Below are 20,164 nucleotides of genomic sequence, written 5' to 3' on the forward strand. Positions count from 1 at the left end.
GGTCAATAACTTGTAACCGTGTCTAAATAACAATGTGATGTCCCAGCAGCACACGTGTATATAGTGCTACAGTAGTCCAGACATGTGACGACATCAGCTCTGCGTACAAGTGTATACCCAACTCTATGATGTGTTTTAAGAATGGGCTGTCTGGTGGTGGGGTCTGGGAAGCTAGCCTGACTTATCATCACCAAATTAGGACTGATATAGTCCTGGCTGCAGTCTTGAGAGTTGGTGGGAGAGACAGAACAAATGTTTGATCAAGTGTGTGTCAGCGTTCTTTCACTGAAGGTGAGCATAAAGGATGGTGAACTCTAGATACAGTTAGAAAGCTGAAGGAGCGTCGCATTAGATAACTTGTTCACTATCACTTTAAAACACAATCCCAAGACCCTGAAATCAGCATGAGAGAGGTCAGATAGCTCGACGATCTATGAACCAACTGTACGCACCTTGCTGGATGACTGTTTCTCCTGCTATGTGGGTGACAGGGAACATGGCATCAAATATGTCACTGCAAAGGAAAAGGAAGAATTGCATATTAGTTTTCACATTTTCCATCCACCAGGAACTTTGGATGACCCCAAGACAAAAATGCACTTGTATACACATCTTACATTTTCTAATGTCACCATTAGTTTGATCACCATAAGACTGAGAAAGCGGACAATAAGACAAAGTAGTGTTGAATAAGAGCACTTATCTCTAATCGAGCAGCTTAAATGCATGAAGAAGATTACAGTTCTACTTCGGGGATGTGTCGGGACAAGAGCAAACCCAGTAGCCTTCCTCTACTTGTCTCTCTCTCTTGCCTTGAAGGCATTTTTATCCATCCAATCAGTTACATACCATACGGTCATATACTGAAATAGGAATGAGGGAAAACAATAAAAGCGGGTCAGAAGAATCAAAGGCCTGCTGAGTGAATATGGGGCAAGTTTAAGCCAGTTCTCAGTTATGCCCGTACTACTGGATTCCGTCTGAGTATATATTGCCGACCCAAACACACAGGTTTGTACAAAATAATGTGTGGGTGTTGAATGTGTCTGTGTGCCTGACACTTGGCTATGTGCTGCTCAGAAATTAAAAGGCTTACTTGGGCAAACACACCTTGCTGAAGACAGCAGACATGAAAGTGTAGCTTTACATGACCGTGCCCGTTAAAACTGCCGGTCAACAGATGTTAGTGAGAGATCTGAGGCTGTTATTGAGCGGCGGGGAAGTGAACAGACTCCGCTGGTATTTGTTTATGTGAGGCTGAATAAAAAACAGGCTTATAAAGGTGGATTTCGGCCAACTTTACCCACAAATAGGCTCTGTGTCGAACAGCTGGTCAGTGACTCACAGTGCCGGACAGACTGTGCACGCACAATTTTGACAAGAGCTGTCTTTGATTCGGGTCCATTTGATACAGTAAATAGCGTGCTGTACTGTGCATTCTTTCATTCATTACCAGGTAAAAACATATTTGAGCAAAACCCTTTGATGACATTCAGCCAGCGCAACATCTGCTTCAGTGTCCTCAACTCTCCACACATCTGGGAGACTACCTGCAGGCCTAGTGGCATTCGAGTCACGTTTAGCTCATATTATGCAACGCCTCAACACAACCACATCAGCAAATAAAAACTCCCAAGAATGAAGCGGTCAATAAATGAGCAGGAGATGAGTCTGCAGCAGTACGCACACCTTATGAGCCGATCAAACGCAACCCCACATTTAGGTAATTACCCTTGACCCCCTCGTTCTCCCTCCCCTCAGTGCACGCATTAGTGAGCACAACAAAGACACTTGTGCAGGTAATGACTCCCCCCAGTTCTCACCTGTCTCTCTTTCTCCAACTTCCTCCCCGTCTGTCCTCCATCACCTTTCCCTTCCTCTGAAATCTTTCTTGCCTCTAATTCTCTTGCAGCCCCACCTTTTCCAGGCATCTTGTGGTCATTCACCTTCTTCTCACCTGACCCAGCTTTAGTGATTGATCTTGTCCGCTTGCCGCTCTGACCTCTTAAAAAAGGCAACTTGTTTTACAATGGATGTGCTGTTCTGCAAGAGGCAGACCCCAGCTATCCAGAAACGGGGGCCACTGAGATACTTATTATGGAGGTACCTCGACTTAAGGACGAATTATCATGGATAAACCATCATCACAATATTCGGGCCCACTCATACTTCACCAACACAACATGTCACACTCAAGGTCAGGGGTACAAATCCAGTCAGCCAGGTCACTTCCAATGGCTTGCAAAATGCCAAACTCTGCTTAAACGTGTAATTTCCCATTGTACTGTGCACCTGTGCGCGCAATGAAATGCACTCGACATCAAGGGAAAGGACATTGCACCCATTGTAAAAAGACATTGACTTTCTCAAACACACTTTTGTTTACCCATTTACCCACTGTGTAGACCTACTTCAGAACTGCCTAAATTCGAGTAACATTGGCTTCAAAAGCAATTCCGTGTTATGATTTAACTGCCTTATTTAATAGTGAAAACCTAGCTGAGATCTACATTTTTACTTCAATGATCCTCACTTACGTTTCATTATTTTGTCTAAATTTTCTACACTATTCTTCTCTCAGACGCTCCTATCGTCCAGCACAATCCTCAGAGAGGCCATTAGGACTTTACAGGATGCCGAACAACCACCCTAATGGGCCGCAACACAAACACTTAATTCAGCACGGATCAACAATGTCTAGGGTTGTTTTTCGCGTAACAAAACACAAACCGCATTGGGAACATTTAAAAAGTGACCAAACTGGGATGTGTTTCAGGGACTTACTTTAGTGTGAGTTTGAATTATTTCACGAGGACATTTAATGGAGCACCAGATTCAAGCAAGTACAAACGCTTTGTTTTATAAGTGGACACGACTAATAGAAAGGTCACTGGAGAGCAACAAACAGACATACATTGCTACATGCTTACACGTCAATCTTAAAGTAGGTCACCAACTTTTCTACTGGCTAGATGTTGGACCATCCTGTGTGGAATACAAAGCTTGACGTGACTTAACAGAGCCTGAACAACTGGTGAATACACATCTAGCATGAATGCCAAGTAGGTAAGGTACAAAATACTGCGACAAAGGCCCTAAAAGTCTGAAATTATAAAGCAGTGACGCATTCAGGGTGGATATTTATGACATGAAAGCAGGTCGCACGTGCCACGTCTGTTGCTGAAAACGTGGATTAACATGTGATACATTCACTTTCATGTCGGGGAGAGCAATACAAGTCGCACGATGATGATGATGATGATGCAGTGTCAAGAATTATTTAAGACAGAAGCAAATCTCAAATGCTGGTGCTCCACGGAGGTCCTATCAGTAAACTGCTCTGTGATTAGCAGTAGTAAGTTGTATTTAAAGTAGCAGAAGAGGTGCACACTGTGTTAAACCCACACACCTGGCTCTGCTGGATTTATAAGGGGTGTTAAAACTGGACGCATCCTGTTGCCTCTTAAGTGCAGACGTGTGACTGTGACAATATTAAAACACCTGAGGCTCCTGCTCCCTTACTGGTGGTCTTCTTTGACAGACTGCTGCTGTCATTCAGGTCCAGATTTTAATCATTTATTCAACAGTTTAGTGTGTTTCTGAATTGAAAGATGAAAGTTGCATCTGGGAGTGGCTGTTAAATAGCTACAATGCTGAAAAAGTTCATGTATAAAGCTGTCCTAGCTGGTATTTGGCAGCGAATCAGAGCAATTATGAAATCTTTGTTGCAGGCTCTACCCTGGTATGTGTTCAGTATGACGAGGCTGTTTTGAACACACACCACCTGCTGATTCCATGATGTCACCATGAAAGCATTGCAAACATGTCCAACACTGACATCTCCCTATTTTTGACCAAATATGTTGAGAGAAATAAACATTTGTCATCAAAATAATGAGCATCCACGATGTGCATTCTTATAGTCTTACAATTTTCTCTCACTTAAATCTTGATTTTTGTGTTGCTCTTCCGTCGTGTTACCACCCGGTGTGTTGTTTTTCGCTCCAGGGCGGGAAAAAGGAAGCCCCTTCCGCCAATAAGGTCAAGCTGAATCAGGTGCTGACAGGCCTAAGCCTCAACCTTACTGATGTGTCTACAGGCGACATCACGACGACTGAAAGGAATAGACAAACAGAAATCAGGATGGAAAGCTAGAAAGCTACGCTACATGTGCGATGACCTATATGGATTCTGGGTTAAAGTGAATCCTTTCTGTTTTGATCTTCTCATGACGGGGTCCCATTTATGTCCATGTGCTTTTACCTTTTTAAATAATTGTTGCTCCATTTTTCAAGCATGACATTAGACACATTTGTCCCTGGAAGTTTACATTTGACAGGACGGTCAAGCTGAAACATAAGTAACAAGAGCTCACTGTAAAAAGAGACAGAGATGTCTAAGAAGATGCCGCAGGGGCTGAGGCAGCAGAAGGCATTACTAGATGCCGGAATAGTGCGAAGGTATTCACAGAATTGCTCCAAGGCTAATGCTGTACACTGTAGCTGGATGTAAACTTCATCAATCAGTGTTTGGAGGAGTGAGGTAATGAGCACACAGGGTGCAGGAGGGGGCAAAATAGTTGACATTCAATAGCTGACATCTGACTGACGTAAGTTCCAAGCAGTTGTAAACACACAGTAGAGGATCCTACCAGCCCAGGGTCGTGTGATATTAGCAATGTAAGTTAAAATTTAGAGTCTGTACATGACTTTTTAATAGAAAAGAGCAAAGGGCCAAGCTTCAAACATACCTCTGTAGGTCATGCTATTGATATCTACTTTTGTTATCCTCTAAATCAGTTTAGAAATTGATTCACGCTTTATGTATTTATGTCAGTTGTGTGACAAGTTTTGGGCCTTGAGTTTGACATGTAGTTTAAATCCGCATTTTACTTCAAGCTTTGTTCTGCACCTGAAGTTTAGTTACACAACGTCTTGATCACACTCCATCACCAACTAAAAGCAAAGTGGAAACTCCAACCAATCTTTTAGAAGCAGACTCTCATCTAAATCCTCCATTGGTCACTTAATGAACTGATGTCTGCTCCGCCACTACGCCCACAAATCTGCTGAGTAGCTCTAATCCAAATGTAACCACGTCAATATGACACCCACACACCAAAGAGGAGGTCATGGGAGAATTAACACACTATAACTGGACTGTTGTCTGTGCTTGAGGACTGGAACCTATCACACAAGCATAGACAAAGTGGACGGGACGTATACAATAGGAGGCCAAGGGCAGCTAATGTGCCATGGTTAGTGCTGAATGAACGAAACCAAGGGTTTATGGGGACAGCATGCCCTCACAAACACTCAAAGACGGGTCACAGAAAAATCAGGAGATGTGAGGGAACTAGCCTAAACTATAAAACTTATACTATTGCTGGTTTACTTTAACATAAATCCATGAAGAGATACAGGAAATAGTCAAATGGAGTAATTTTGCTCTTTCTTGAGGACCATACCCCGTCAACTCACATGCACCAACACTTCCACAGACATTCATTATAATAGTAAAAGCAGATATAGGCAAGGATGAATCATAATGAGTTAAAAATTGTCCCAAACAGACTCAGGGAGACCTTTAGAAAGGAAAACAGCTCACTCAAATGGACCCCAGACACAATTACATCGGTATGACTCACTTTTTCTAAGGTACAGGAGGGAGAAATGAATGATGGGGAGAGAAGCCAAGGGGAGGGGAAGGCAGCAGGTTGGAACGTAGATGCTAAACACTGTATCAGACTAATTTCTCAGAACCTCCTGGGTTGAGTTCTTCCACAGATTCTCACTCATCAAATGCAAATGCATCAAACTTTTAGGAAAATACATATGACTTCCATTAGTGTTTACGCACATGCCGCACCCCTAAAAGTGATGGAGACAGTGCGGATGTGGTGGAAGACCACTACGCTGCTCTATGATTTGGATTGTGATGGGGATGGAAGTTCAGTCAGGCCTGCAGCTCTCCTGTGGAGAGTGACCTCATCGCCTGGCCCCTGGCATTGTGGCAGCAGCACAAAGCCATGCAGGGGACGGAGAGAAAAGACTACACATAAATGTGGGGGAGGGCCCGAATCGAAGTGTGGATGTAGATGTGAATAAGCCTGCATGGCTGAGAGAGGACAGGAAGAGAAGAGAGAGAGTCTGAAAAGAGAGAAATGGAGGACCACCAGGCTCACAGGAAGGATGAGCGCACACAAAGAGTCAGGGAGGGAACGAGTGTGACAGGAAATACAAACAGTCTAAGCAACAGAGAAATGCTAATTTGTTTATTATTTGCGCCGCTCGGCCAGTCATAAAATACAAATCATCGTCAGGGAGTCAAACATCCTCACTTTCCCACCTGAACACACAGAGACGTCACTGATAGGGGAAGACAAACAACCATAAAGGCGAGACACAAACAGTCAACTTCACTGGAGATTGTTTTAAATTTTAATTATTTTCTTGTGACCGTCCTCATGTATGAGAACAACATAGCAAGAGAATCCATACTGGTGAGTGGGTCAGTTCACCTCCTACAGGCAGCTGGTGGTAATGACTCACTTGTGTTCCATAGAAGCTTGACTGCCTTTAACCATTTAAACCACATCTGTTTCAATTGTTTATTGTAAACAAAAATGTGTCTGTGTTTTCAATAAAACATACTCAAGCTCCTGTTTACAGCTCAAGTTACTAATCTATGGCGTAGATGTAGATTAGCCAAAAACTGATACGGCTGAACAACAAACAAAAACAGCATTAAATGTTTTCATTTTTCCTCACCAGATTAGTCAGGCTTCAAATAAACTCCAGCTGGAGCATAAGACAAGCGCTCACAGACAGTGTCTTGACTTCCATTTACTTTTGTTTGTCTAACTACTCTGTCACTCAGTCTTTCTTTCATTTATTTATTTTTGTCTCTGTACCTCTTCGGGTTTCACACACACTGCACCAGTACACTAAAGATGTTCCCCGTCTATCGACAACGGCCCATTGAGGAGGTGCAAAGGTCAGGGTTTAGGGGTGAAAGGCCAACTAATCGGTCACTTCATCGACTCATTATTCAGCTTGTTAATTAGAGGATTAAAGCAGACAGGATGAGGTAAGCACCACCTCTGAGTAGACCTATTATGTCAGGTTGTAAGAAAGAAATCTGGACTTCATTGGCTGCTGACCACCTCTACAAAATTCAATTTTAATTGTGAGTTGCACCTTCTCGAGCGTCAGTGAATCCAGCTTTTAAAGCACCAGCTATACATATTTCCATCCTTCTGTGGGTATTTTTCATGATCTTAAAAAGCATCAGAATCTTGGACAGCTGGCAAGAGATTGCCATACATGCACACGGCTGGTGGAACATTACAGCCATGAAATTTGACATATGGTATGGTTTGAGAATCAAAGACAGTTCTCCAGCAGCTGGAGCAGAACCACTGGGAAAATTTTGATATGCATTCTTGATGACGTTCAGTGCTTGTGTGTCGCATGATAACATAATCCCCAAAATGCTTTGTAGCGATGGGGATGGAACTCCACAGGAACTCAATTCTCATCACCAAAGACGCTTGTGAGAGAAATCCAGAAATGTAGTTAGTATTTTCCTTTTTCCAACATCCACTGTCCTTCCTCTCCTTCTGTCTACTGGCCTCCCCAACGTTGTGTCCATCCACTAATAACTAAACTTCTGTCTTCTTGTCTCGAATCCAGATATTATGGAAGGACCCCATACTGTCCTCCCGTACACTCTCGCGGCTTCTCTAACATCACAGTCTTCTCCACCCATTCCACCCAGCCTGCTCTCTCTCCTTTGCCTCCTTTCATCTACAGCCATTACTCTGGATGATTATATGTATTCAGTCTCTTTATTCATCTTCAGTTCATACCTGTAATTCAGTTCCTCCATACTCCCCCTGCATATGACTATATCATCAGCAAACATCAAGGTCCAAAAATACCTGAGCAGAGCTTTAATGTAATCCTGCTTTCACCTCGATCCTATATGTCACTCCTACAGCACACCTCATGTCTGTCTCGCTGTCCTCATTCACATCCTCCACGACCCTCACAGGTGCTCCCTTATACAATTCCACTCTTCCTCTCTCGGAGCAATTCCACACTACATGCTTTCACCATAGCTAAAGAGACAGTAAACTTACACTTCATGATCCACTGAATTCATTTCCTGTACAGGTATTTGTCAACCACAATATTATTACTGTACTTTAAAATGACTATAAATAGGCACAGCAAACTACATTTCTTCAGTAGCACGAGCTATAAATAATGATCACAAAATCATGGTCTTGAATGCAACCTGGCGCGCCTCGAGAAAGATTTGTGGAAAATGGCATGACCAATATTGAGAAAGTCGGAAAATGCCACCCCTGTCAACTTAGCCTGTTATTAGGCTCATCCCAATGTGCTGCTCAGACAGCCGGTACGAGTGCTTTGAATTCTTCGGAAACCCAAGAGATGACATTATGAGAGGAGAGGATGAAAAGTAGGAATAAAAAGTAGCGATGAAAGATTAAATAGAGAACTGGAAGGGGCTGAAAAACAGAAGAGACATCCACTGACCAGTACTGAGAGGGATAAAAGCATTTCATAAGGACTATTATGGGACAAATCATTTGCTGCTCAGGTTTCGCAACCTGCTGAGTGACTAATCGTACAAGTTGTTTTCACTGACCCATTAGCACAGAGGACTCTGGCTTATTAGTGTCATCATCCACACAGACAAAGCAGAATATTAATGTCATCACATTAGAGACAATTACTGGACAAATTGCTTCACCACAGTCACGAAGGAGTGTCACATCCAGCAAAGGTCTAACCTCACTAATGGGCTCCTGTTGTTGACAGTCAGAAATATTCTCAGCCAGGCAGTTGAATGGTGTCGGAGGAACTAAACGGACAGCTGCTAGCAGAACAGAAGGAAGAGCGAGGAGGAATCAGGCGGGTACGGTCAACCTCCATCTGCTCATGTGCGTCAGTCCCCAGTGGCTTGGGCACATTCAAACAGTGTTTCACACTATTACTTCATGGATACCAGACAGTGTGCAAAAACCATTACTCTAAAGCCGCATTTGACATAGATTTAGTCCCTGTCTTTCACAAAACACGGTAGGCTGAGTACTGTACCTTATTGTGGAACCATACTCCACGAAGCGTGTTCTATACATTTAAATTCCCAAATGACACATCCCTGTGGAGTGAACTTCACCTGAGGCCAATGAGCTGTGAGGGTAAGAGAGGTCGCTGCACATGCTGCCCAAGGAAACAGTTACATTATTATACTTCCTTGTCATTTCCATGAACCTGAACTTATGCAAATTTGATTTGATTTAAATGTGATTTCCTTAATAAATAATGACTGGAGACACCTACTGAAAACATCAGAAGTTATCAACTGACACTGTGGTTTAGCTCCACAACCAAAAAAGGTATCAAGTAGAAGCTTCTGAACATGAAATAATCTTTCCTTACACGGCAGTCTGCATCGTCTAAATGGACATGTTTGACGACTGGGTGCAGGTATCATGAAGTTTGGGGCATCACAATGGCCATTCATCAATGCAACTCTGTCACTAGAGGCACAGAACTGCAGTGCAACTGCAATGCGACTAAGTCAGAAAAGGTGCTTCATTAGTTGACAAAAGACCAGCTAAGAATGAGGACAGCACATCCTGAACTTTTCACGGCCGTTTCCTTCGAGATATTTTCAGTCGCCAGACGCATCCATTTGAGGGATCCCGAGAGATTTCCAATCGAGAGTTAATCAAGTCCTTACTTTCATATTCTGTTAAGCAAATTCAATTTTAAGCAGCTGCCCGGTGTTCATAATTATTCACCCACATCTCCCTAAAGAACATTCCTGTGTCTGCAGAATCAAATCCTGTTGTGTGCAGCCTAACATCCAACATGGCAGCCAGTCCAGCAGACTCTACATCATGCATTATATTACATGACTAGGGAGACAAGATGACATGGGCAGGCGAACCCACTGATCTCATGCACATGAAATCATCATTGTTAATGCTCCCATGCTGAAAAGTTTTTTTTTTTACTGTTAATTCATTTTACAACATCAGCCACCCAAAACCAGGCTCTGTCAGCCTGTCCAGGTTTATTACATGTTGCACTCAGGGCTGCGACAGAGGCACTGACATGTAATCAGAGGCAGCATGTCGGCTGCGAAGGTCTAAGCTAATTGTCAGCTGACGAAAAGGCTGGAAAGAGTCTGCATGGGTTTTGTCAGAGGAAGCCAACAGGAAAGCCTCAGTTCTTTCCTCTTCATGGGGCAATAATGGATTCTGTGCGCCAATGAAACACTATTCCGTCTGGCTGTCCCACTCTCCAGCCACCGACACCCACTTCCCCTGTCGGAGCCAAGCTGGAGTGTCAGGGAAAGAGAATGGTTGATGAGAACAATAATGAATCCAAGCAGATGGCATGACAAATGGAAAAAAGATGGGAAGTAGTTAGGCTCTTTCAGCAAGACAACTGTTGAGTGTGAGCCACAACAGACTTATCAAAAACAAGCAATGTTTTGCCGGATATCATGTCAAACAAGAAGCACAATAAACACATTCCAATTTCTACAGATTTGTAGACAATAATCGCATGAGAAAGTGGTGAAAGCGGTGCGCCATTAAATTACAGTTACTTCTATCTCTATGCATGTAGATTAAATTAGATAAATATTTGTGGTGACTCACAGCACGAGCAGTGTCTGCGGTATGAAGGCAGAAAACAAGGGAACACTGTGACTGTGAGCAATAAAGTTAACGACAAAAACAACATTTTCCGCACCAATCGCTCACTCACACATGCAGACCAACCATCTGTTCCAACTTCACATTGAGATCACACCACCACCCACCTTCTCTCATTATCGTCGAGGTGAGCAAACAGGACGTTTTTGGAAATGGCCTTGGCCAGGGCCGTCATGGTCTTGTAGTCCTTGGGGATCACCTGTGCAGGGAAAGTGGTGAGACGCGCTGCAGTAACGTGCAACAACATTGTGCAGGTGGAAACATGAAACAAACCAGCGCAAACACATAATAAGCCCGACTTCAAAAGAGGCCTAAATTGAGTAATTAAAGAGCGGCATATTGGCAAATGCTGAAAGGAATATCCTGCACGTGTGTCTGTGTATTTTTGGGAAAGCCCATCTGTTCAGGGATTACACTCGAAATGTCTCACAGCCCTCGCACAGTCACATGGAGCTTGAACTCATTCATAAAACATGCATTTTCATGTCCCAGGCGCAATGGCGTGTGCTTATGGGATGGGACTGGCAGGGTGCGTAGCCACAACAAAGTCACCCAGCCCTGTATTTATGAGAGGACATCACAAAAGTATATTTGAGAATATAAGACAAGTGAACAAGTAACAGAAATGGGAAAGCATTGTTTAAGACGGGATGACTGTACAGATGGAAGAATGTGGAGTGGCGGAGAGGAGGGGGCAAGCTGCAATTAAGTTCAAGCAACAGATGTCTCCACATGAAGACAGCCGCGTAGCAAAGTGCACATCATGCACGCGTAATAGACACCCAACCACATCACATATAAAATATAACATGCATGAGCGTCTAAACGCACAAATGTATGAGGGTTGGACTGAAGAAATTAAAGTGTGGCCTGGCCTGGAAACTGCTTGAGAACACAGACACCCGGAGGGATTAAGAGGTAGTTTCAGATTGATCCGGTTTGAGGATTGATCCCCGATGGATTTCTAAACACAGCTGGTTTTCTTGCCAAATAGGACACTCTGCGTTTCGAAAAAAAGAGCCATTTTAGATTTTAAATATGACTTTACTGTATGACCCACTAAGACCACAGACAGTACACACTGCTTTTCAGCCACAAAATGAGGTCTTCACTTTTGAAAAACTATTTCACAGCTCATGCATGAGTAAACATGCCAAACAATTTGTGGGTCAACTATGCATCTTGTTTTACAGTTAAATTCAAAATAAAATTAATGTTTCAAATATGAACGCTTTAATGATACTAATATAATATAGTAAACAGAGCAGGGAAAAGTCCAGTACTGGAACATGACGTTCACTTTAGAAGGGGGTTTGTTGCAAAACACACAACTGTAGAAACAGTTAGGGAGCATCAGCTTAATTCCTGGAGTGAGTCACCAGTAAAATGACACAGTCAAGTCAAAATATTGAACTCCTCTTATTCTTCTGCACATTCATGCTCAGTTCATGTAAATCTGTAAAAAAAATCTGTCTGTAAGCAAAAAAAAATAAAGAACAGATGAGTTTTTCAGTTTTTTTACTGCCAACTGCTGTCCCTTTGAGCTCATTGCAATCAACAATATTTGAAATGCTATATAAGATATTAAAAAACTGACATGGTTATAAACCAGTGGCATGGCAGAGGTCTGCACCTTCTGAGTGCTTTCCAAGTAAGACTGCTCAAGCCTCTTGAGGGAGATAAACGTCACAGCAACAGTACGTGGAGACATCAGAGCATGCAAGCATGTGCTCTTGACACGAGCGACAAATGCTTGAGTAGCCATGGGATGACAGAAGGGTGATTTGGGATCATGCCATCATGTCATTACCACGCAATTAATGTCTGAAGTTAGTAACCGCTACGCATGGCAACATCACTGATGCATGACTAGGGTGTTCGTTCTGCACCCTCGATTCCATTCCAACTTACCTTGCGCACGTAACTGACTGCGTCCTCCTCAGTGTAGACCTCGGCACTGACGCCCCCTCTGCGGCGCCGGGCTTTGACGACCGGGTTGGGTGGTGGCGGGGAGACCTCGTCATCATGTGAGTCCGACTGGCTGTTAGATTTCTGCCGGGCCATGATCTGCTTGCATTCTTCCTGCAAGGATGAGAAATAAAGACAAGTTACCAACAATCCAAACAACCTGAACCAAAGACGGTCAAATGTTAATGCTTTGGGTGTAACACACACAAGCTCATCTGTTGAGGTATTCACCTCTCACTTCATGACTAACAGGGATAAAGACATCAAAGCGATGCTGGATCCCTTTAGGTGAACGTCGTTTCAAATATGGAACACCCTGAATGTGATGAATTATGAATGGAAAGCTTAATTATCACATTAGCATGATTACACAATGAAAGCTCTAAAGGCCTGTTGAAACAAGAAGGATGACGGCCAATATTTTGTGCCGCTAATGTTGACAAATGCACAAAAACAAGCCCAAAATGAGAAAGAAACATGGGAAAACAACAGTATATATCTACTCGCTCTATTTTGTTAACAATACTTTGAGACACAATAGGAAGAAACCAACAGTTCAAAATGAAATTTAAGCTCAAATAGCACGTTGGCGTGGCTAGCTGGAATCACTAAAACATATGAGATCGAAGTACCGTGCTATGCACTGGGAAACTATTCAGAGTGTCCTTGCACAGGTGGGATAGGCTCCTCCAACCTCCTCGAAGGAATACAAGGTGTGTGTGCCTGTTCTTTTTATTATTATTCAGCGTATGGGACTGGAAATTCAAAATAACAGGCCCATTTGATCACAAACTATAAAAAAAAATGCATTTAAATGGCAACTTATGTCACACCGGGATGTCGGTTGCCTTCAGCTATTGATGTAATTACTCCGGGTGTGATGTAATTACTGATGTAACCAGTCGCATCAATTGTCGCTGCTTATTGACTGTCATAAAAACTAAAATTACCCATTAGCAAAGCAACCTGGAGTGTCAACTAAATGCCCGTCTCCTCTTTGAAAACCAAAATAAAATACAGTGACTATAAATAAATCACAAAGACACTTAGAAAAAAACGACATCTGTAAGTATACATTTCAAAACACCGCTTGAATTCTTTTATCGAACGCTCTCTCCAGCCCCCTCCCTCTTGCTCCATCTTAAGGTGACAGATGCACGACTTGGCTGGAATAAAGCTGAATGCACTCTCGTAAATACGTGAACCAACCTCGCCAAACAATGTTTTTATGCTGACACAGTCACTTGTTGAGGGCAGACATCCAGAAGAGAGCGTTGCCAAAAACACTTGAACACGGACAAACAGACGCATTTGCAATGAGTGCACAAACAGTAGGCTAAGGAAACATAGATGCAAACAGACACAGAGAAACTGGGAAATTAGGAAACACATTAGTCAGCAAACCGCGTGCAATTTCTAAAATGTAACTCGGAGGTAATTACCATGTCATTACAGGCCCCGGATGGGCCCCTCAGCCTGTGAGGGTCATTAAGTTTCCCACAATAAACATGGCCAACACTGATCTCACAGACATCACATAGGGATCACCATGCTCACTACATAGGAGATAGTCCAACTTTGACGTAAAAGAAAGTGAAGCAGCTACAATCCTCCTGCAGTTAAAGAACACGACAAAAGCAAAAAGCACTTCTCTCCGTCACTGCTGCGCAACTCTGTCTGCTTTCCATCCTCGGCTTCGGTCCTCTTTCTCTCTCACTTCAATACAATCAGGCGATGCAATAAGCGTGTAACGCTGCCTGCCTCCCTGTCACTATGACAACAGGGTACCACGAGCATCCTTGTTTGTGAGCAGGAAGCGAAGGAGCTTCACTCACCTAGATTGATACACTTGAGCTCTGACGTCTGTTGACAGCCGGCTTCCTTCTCACTCACACTTCAACTCTCACTCAGCTCACACCAGCGAGATGGACTTCTGTTCTGGCCAAATGGCTGGCCGGCGTGTTCTGAATCCCATCAGCAACATTATGTACACCCCGTGTGCGTACGCCACAGTCAGAGACCGCTGACTCGATGCTTTTTGTCTGAGCGCTCCCAGCGAGGGCAAATACAATGTGATGACAACCGAATTGCTTCTAGATCATGATATTGTCGTCGCACTTGCCAGCTACAAATACAACAAGACGGCTGAGGCAGAACATTTTGATGTTTCTTCTTCACTGTCCTCCGTTTGTACTTCTGTTCTTAAAGAGGTAGCCAGTTGAAGTGGTGCGCTACAACTGTACTTTCATCTGAGCTCTTTCTCTTTCATCTCTGTGAGCTAGTTTTAGCTGACCCAATCCTATTGTGCATGTACCTACAGTAGTTAAGCACTACACATTCAAGGTCAGGTAAGAAGCTCAACATTAGCTGACTTTGAGGCCTCAACTTACCAGTTATACTGCATAATAAGTTTGCCATGTTGTGAATGTTCTGAACATGTTTTGAGTTTTAATTATTGATTCCATCTGACCTTAGCACAAAAACACCAGATATCACCATCTGATTATCAGTTGCCTTGGAAAGGCCTTCCCAAACTGTTTTCTGTAAATGAAAATAAATCTATTAATAATTCTCCTTGAAGCACAAAAACAAACAGCATTTTATAATACCCAAGGAAAGAAAACATCCATAATGGATGCCTCTCTGCAGCTAGCCGGCTGCAGGAGACGTCACTCTCCGCTGAAAGCCTGCGAGTGAACCAAAAACAACAGCGTGCCACACAAACACACACAGGTAATGAAGCATGGGGAGCTGAGCCTCCAGCCGAGCCAGCAGTCGACTCATCACTCTGTTCCACACCATTACAGTACCACAATGGCCAGAAGGTTCTGTATGAAGGGGATGTGAGGACTAGGCAGATAGCCCAACAAATTACTTTCTACACTGTAGACGTCAATGATCAACAAAAATTGTAAAACTTACTACTGTAATAAAAGCAAAGATCTCTTAAATTCTAAAGCAATTTAAAGTCATGCTTACAATAGAATGCTCTGTTTCAAACTCTTTGCATGGCAGCTATTTTAAATCTATAAATTTGGTTGAATGAGGTTGAAGGATGAGTTCTGAAATTATCAAATTTATGAAGAATATTGGGTTTTTCTAAAATAACTTCATGTAGGAATCTCCTCAGCAACATGAGGAGCTAAACATAAAAAGAAAGAAATGTCTGTTTAACTCTTATTGCACTCTCTGTGTCTACAATAATTTATAATAATCATTTTTGCCTCGTAATAAAGCTGACTCACTTTTTTCATGTGGCTGTTGGTGAATGTAACTGCTTCTCAGTCAATTAGAGACCCATGCAGCGTGTAAAACTACAATGACGCTTATGACTATCATTGTAAATAACCATGGGATTGAAATGGCTAAAAACAAAGGATGAAATCAGATAGTTATAATTATCTATAGTAGTGTTTGCAAAGATATATATCTGAGTAAAAGTACAAGTAACAGGTAGCTAACAAAGACTTTCTCCACCACCCTTTAGAGACTGGTCAACACTGTGACCATTTCTCCCCGTGCTCACAGTGACTAGCGATGCTCAGATGAAGGAGAACAAAAGACGACCACCACAGGAGCAGTGTCTGTTGCTCTTGTTTTACCTGTCAAAGCAGTAAGTGAGAAGAGGTCTAAGCCTCCTACTTCCTTCTGCACAAACACAAGCACGGACACGAGGGGGTTTGTTATCTTAAGACTTGCAACATCCCATCTTAAAAAAACAAGGTGTGACTGAAAGGAGAGAATGGGATGTGATCCTTTCATAGTAGGTCACAACCAAAAATTCAAAAAAACACTTCACAGTTCTAAGCATGATCAGTAACAGCCGACAGGTTTTGAAAAAGTAGAAGAGCAGTGTGCGCAGGAGACCAACTTATGAAAGATAAAGGTGCAAAGAGGATGATAGCCTGGAGTGGACATGGGGTTTAAACTTATGACACCCATGTGAGTACAGTCGTCACAGTATACAGTATGCTTGTCATAGGACACGATCTTGTTGTGAGTTCATACCCTACACAGGCCAGCTCCAACTTACACTCAAGAAAACTTCACAACATAATTTAGCAGCAAGAAAAGACAAGACACAAAGGGTTTTAAGAATCTATACTTGATAATGTAAATGGAAACAATCCAGCAAAAAGACTGACTCAGTTGCTAGTCAGCAACTTGTTTTTGCTTACATTGGAGTGAGCTAAAGCATACATTGTGGCAGCCACATCTTGTTTTCTATTAGCATAGCAAATTATCAGAATGCTGACACAGATAGCAGTGAGGTGCCATAGCTTAAAGTGTGGGTTGTTTACACTGAGATTAGTGGGATTTGATGGATGATTCTCAGGCGACTATGAGCAGGTGAAAAAAATCTATGTTGGCACTCATATTGAACATGTTTTCTTACTCTAATTTTATACAGTTATGAATCCTTTTCCTCTTCTAATTCTAATTTTAAAAAAAGATAACAAGGCCTCCACAAACAGAGGTTCAGGTGTGGTATATAACGGCATGAAGAAGATATGTTGAAAGAGAGACAACCACTGATGGGAAACGCTGAAGGAAGAAGAGCAGGTAATTCATCTTAATTCCAAGTGCCTCTTAAAATTACACCGGGCACTTTACCGATGCAAGAACACGCTGTTCAGCCTTGCAAAGCGAAATGTGACAAATTCAACGAGACATCTGTGATGGCAGCTGCACACTTGATACACAGGGCGACATGTCCGCCGTCACGAAGTACAGCTCTGGCACTTCAATCTGTTGAGTGGTTCTGCTTTTTGGACACGTCAGTGTTCTCGCCGTCTAATGAGATCCAGGCGTTAGTGGTGTGACAAAAATATTGTATCTAATGTGTGAAGTATTAGCTTAAATCTCTACAATCGACGGCCGGCGATGATGAGAGGCCGAGGCATCATCTTGAAGCTGTGACTGCGCAGATGAAAGGGGTTATTACCATGAATAAGAAGGAGATGAGAATCTTTGATTCTCCTGCACTGTCTACCGAGAAGTGCTCTTTTGTGGTGCAAAAAAATAAAAAAGAATGCAGAAGTTGACTGCATGAATTAGTAAAAACTTCAGGACTATTGATGTTTTGCTCATCTACACACATGCTTAAATACATAAGCAGCATTTGCATCGACATCGAGAAAGATTATTGATGATTCTCCAGAAAAGGAGGAAATGCATCATGTCTTCTGCGTTGCCTAGGTTACTGACCCCATTTGGAAGCAAGGACGGATGGGAAACAGCAGCAATTGCAGGCTCTAAGTGTGACTCGAGAATGAAATGAGCAACATGAGACAAATCCTTGGGATTGAGACATTTGTATATGGGATTATTTTTACATGTACATGAATGTTCGAGGTACAGAAGCCTGCTAGTCATTGGCTGTTTTCCATGGAAAACAGAGCATGGAATTTCTGTCCTACCTTTTCAGTTTCATAAGATATTGTTATGCACACAAATACATGGAATTATAATGAGGATTTCTAGAACATATATGTGCTTTAATCTCTCATGTAATCCCTACACACGCTGAGTGTCGAGGTGTAGATTCTATCAACTGCAGACAGAGATTGAGAAAATGAGCTTTTGATAAATCCATTGATGTTGGCAGCTGCATGTGCGCTATGTGATCTCGAAGTCGGGTTAAGTCCAAGACCATGGTTCTCAGTCAGGACGTGTGGAGTATCCTGCCCAAATTGGAGACATCAGGTGGAGGAGTTCATGTCTATTCGGGCCTGGATAAAAGGGACGGATGGAGAGCAACAGACACCGCAAAGCTCAAGATTGACATTAATGCATTCACCACTGGTCAAGAACTTTGGGTCAACACCTGAAGAACATCACTGATGCCTCATGATCAGAATCTTGCCAACTCTAACAACCCTAAAATAGTTTCTAGCTACCTGAACAAGCTTGTCAAGGAGTCTCTACAGTAGATCACAAATCTTCTCCCACCTCATCTAAAAACGGCAATTTTAAACTTTAATTCTTAAACATTGTAAGGAGGCTTTCCAGTTACTGCCACCTCCAGGAGGTTATGTTTTCAACTGTGTTGGTTTGTTTGTCTGCTTGTTGTCTGCGATACACAACTCAAAAACCTACAGACAGATTGCAATATAATTTTCTGGAAATATCAGAATTGGTAGTCAGTGATTATATTTAGGGGATACTCTCAAGGTGAATCAAGGTGAATTATTTCAGAATCTAAAAAAGTTCATAAGTTCACTTCATAAGAAGTCAGAACATTCATAACATGGCCATAAATGAATACATTAAACCGAACTCCAGATTAGTGATCTGATGATTCTCACATGCTAGGACACACAAACACACCACTGACAGCAGCTCATCCTCCAGGCATGAGCAGTAGAAGCTAGAAAACTTCCTCAGGACTCAACACAGGCGCCTCGTGTTGATGATGTCCTCACCTATTTTTACCATTCAATTGCAGCCCATTGTTGGATGCATCTTGTGATAAACATATGAGCAGACCTCACCTCAGAGACCCCATTTCATCTGTTTTGAAAAATGAAATTACAGTTGTGACAGGAGCTGGAGTTATTAACATTTGCCCCCACAAAAAAAAAAAAAAATCAATGAATGCAACTAGACTGCTGGGATTGCAAATAGATGGCCCAGTTTCCTTTTTGTTTCCTGGTTCAGTTTTTGTGTTTCTCCCTTCCTGACAGAAGCCTGGCTCTTCTTTGAAGCTGTTAATGAATGTGTGACATATTTCGCAGACAGAAGGGCAGACAAAAACAGTCTGTTCCCAGATACTGCATGAAGGGAATTTCAATGATTGAAAATGAATGCTTTCTATTAACATTGCCTCTGAACGTGGCCGCTATTTAAATAATCATGTAAAGTTTGCTTCCAGTGTTACATGACTATTGCTGTGTTGCAATATAGAATCTAAAAAATGTTCAATATTCGCAGCACAAGAAAAATATATAGTAGAAATAAAATAACAAAAACACATAGGTAAAATTAAAATATTTTCTTCAAGATAGCACATTCATCACCAACAAAATTGATGGACTTTTACCAGGACAAACACAGAGCATTCAAATCACCAACCTTTTCCAGCTTTTCAAAATGTTCCCGCAGGAACTTCATAGGACGCTCAGGCTTGGCGATGCAAAGGTTCACAATGCACTCTTTGAGGATCTGCTGGATATTGTGCTTCTGCACAAAAATTTCACAGCCCTTCAAACTTTCGTCTTCTTCCAGAGTAGAGGAGGAGGTGGCCATCTTATCTTTTATCTCTGTAGTGGTGGGAGAAAACAGGGTGGACGATGAGAGGCGGGGACAGAATACAAATATGGATGAATGTGAGTGGCAGGAACAAAGTAGGGTGCCCAAAAAAGGAGGGTCTGTGTGGGTAGCCATATCCCTTTACTATGGACACCATGATATGAATTCAGATATATGAGTTTA

At 42.4% G+C, this 20,164-nt stretch overlaps 1 protein-coding gene across 3 annotated transcripts in view; it reads right to left on the reverse strand.

Moving 5' to 3' along the window:
- The window catches only part of LOC128750607 (cAMP-dependent protein kinase type I-beta regulatory subunit), a 37,211-nt gene that overhangs the window by 15,399 nt on the left and 1,648 nt on the right, over positions 1-20,164 (reverse strand). Inside the window, exons 1-4 of one of the 3 annotated variants that reach the window (XM_053850901.1) lie at positions 14,173-14,355; positions 12,674-12,844; positions 10,870-10,961; positions 453-514 (exon numbers count right to left, since the gene is read on the reverse strand). In XM_053850901.1, the coding sequence (XP_053706876.1) occupies positions 453-514; positions 10,870-10,961; positions 12,674-12,844; positions 14,173-14,175 (328 nt within the window). In that variant the 5' untranslated portion in view covers positions 14,176-14,355. Of the gene's footprint in view, positions 1-452; positions 515-10,869; positions 10,962-12,673; positions 12,845-14,172; positions 14,356-14,565; positions 14,714-19,804; positions 19,993-20,164 lie in introns of those variants that run through there. The other 2 variants (XM_053850900.1, XM_053850902.1) reach the window with 2 other exon arrangements.

The sequence above is a fragment of the Synchiropus splendidus genome, chromosome 19, assembly GCF_027744825.2.
Source record: "Synchiropus splendidus isolate RoL2022-P1 chromosome 19, RoL_Sspl_1.0, whole genome shotgun sequence".
In the NCBI taxonomy this organism is placed as follows: Eukaryota; Metazoa; Chordata; class Actinopteri; order Syngnathiformes; family Callionymidae; genus Synchiropus; species Synchiropus splendidus.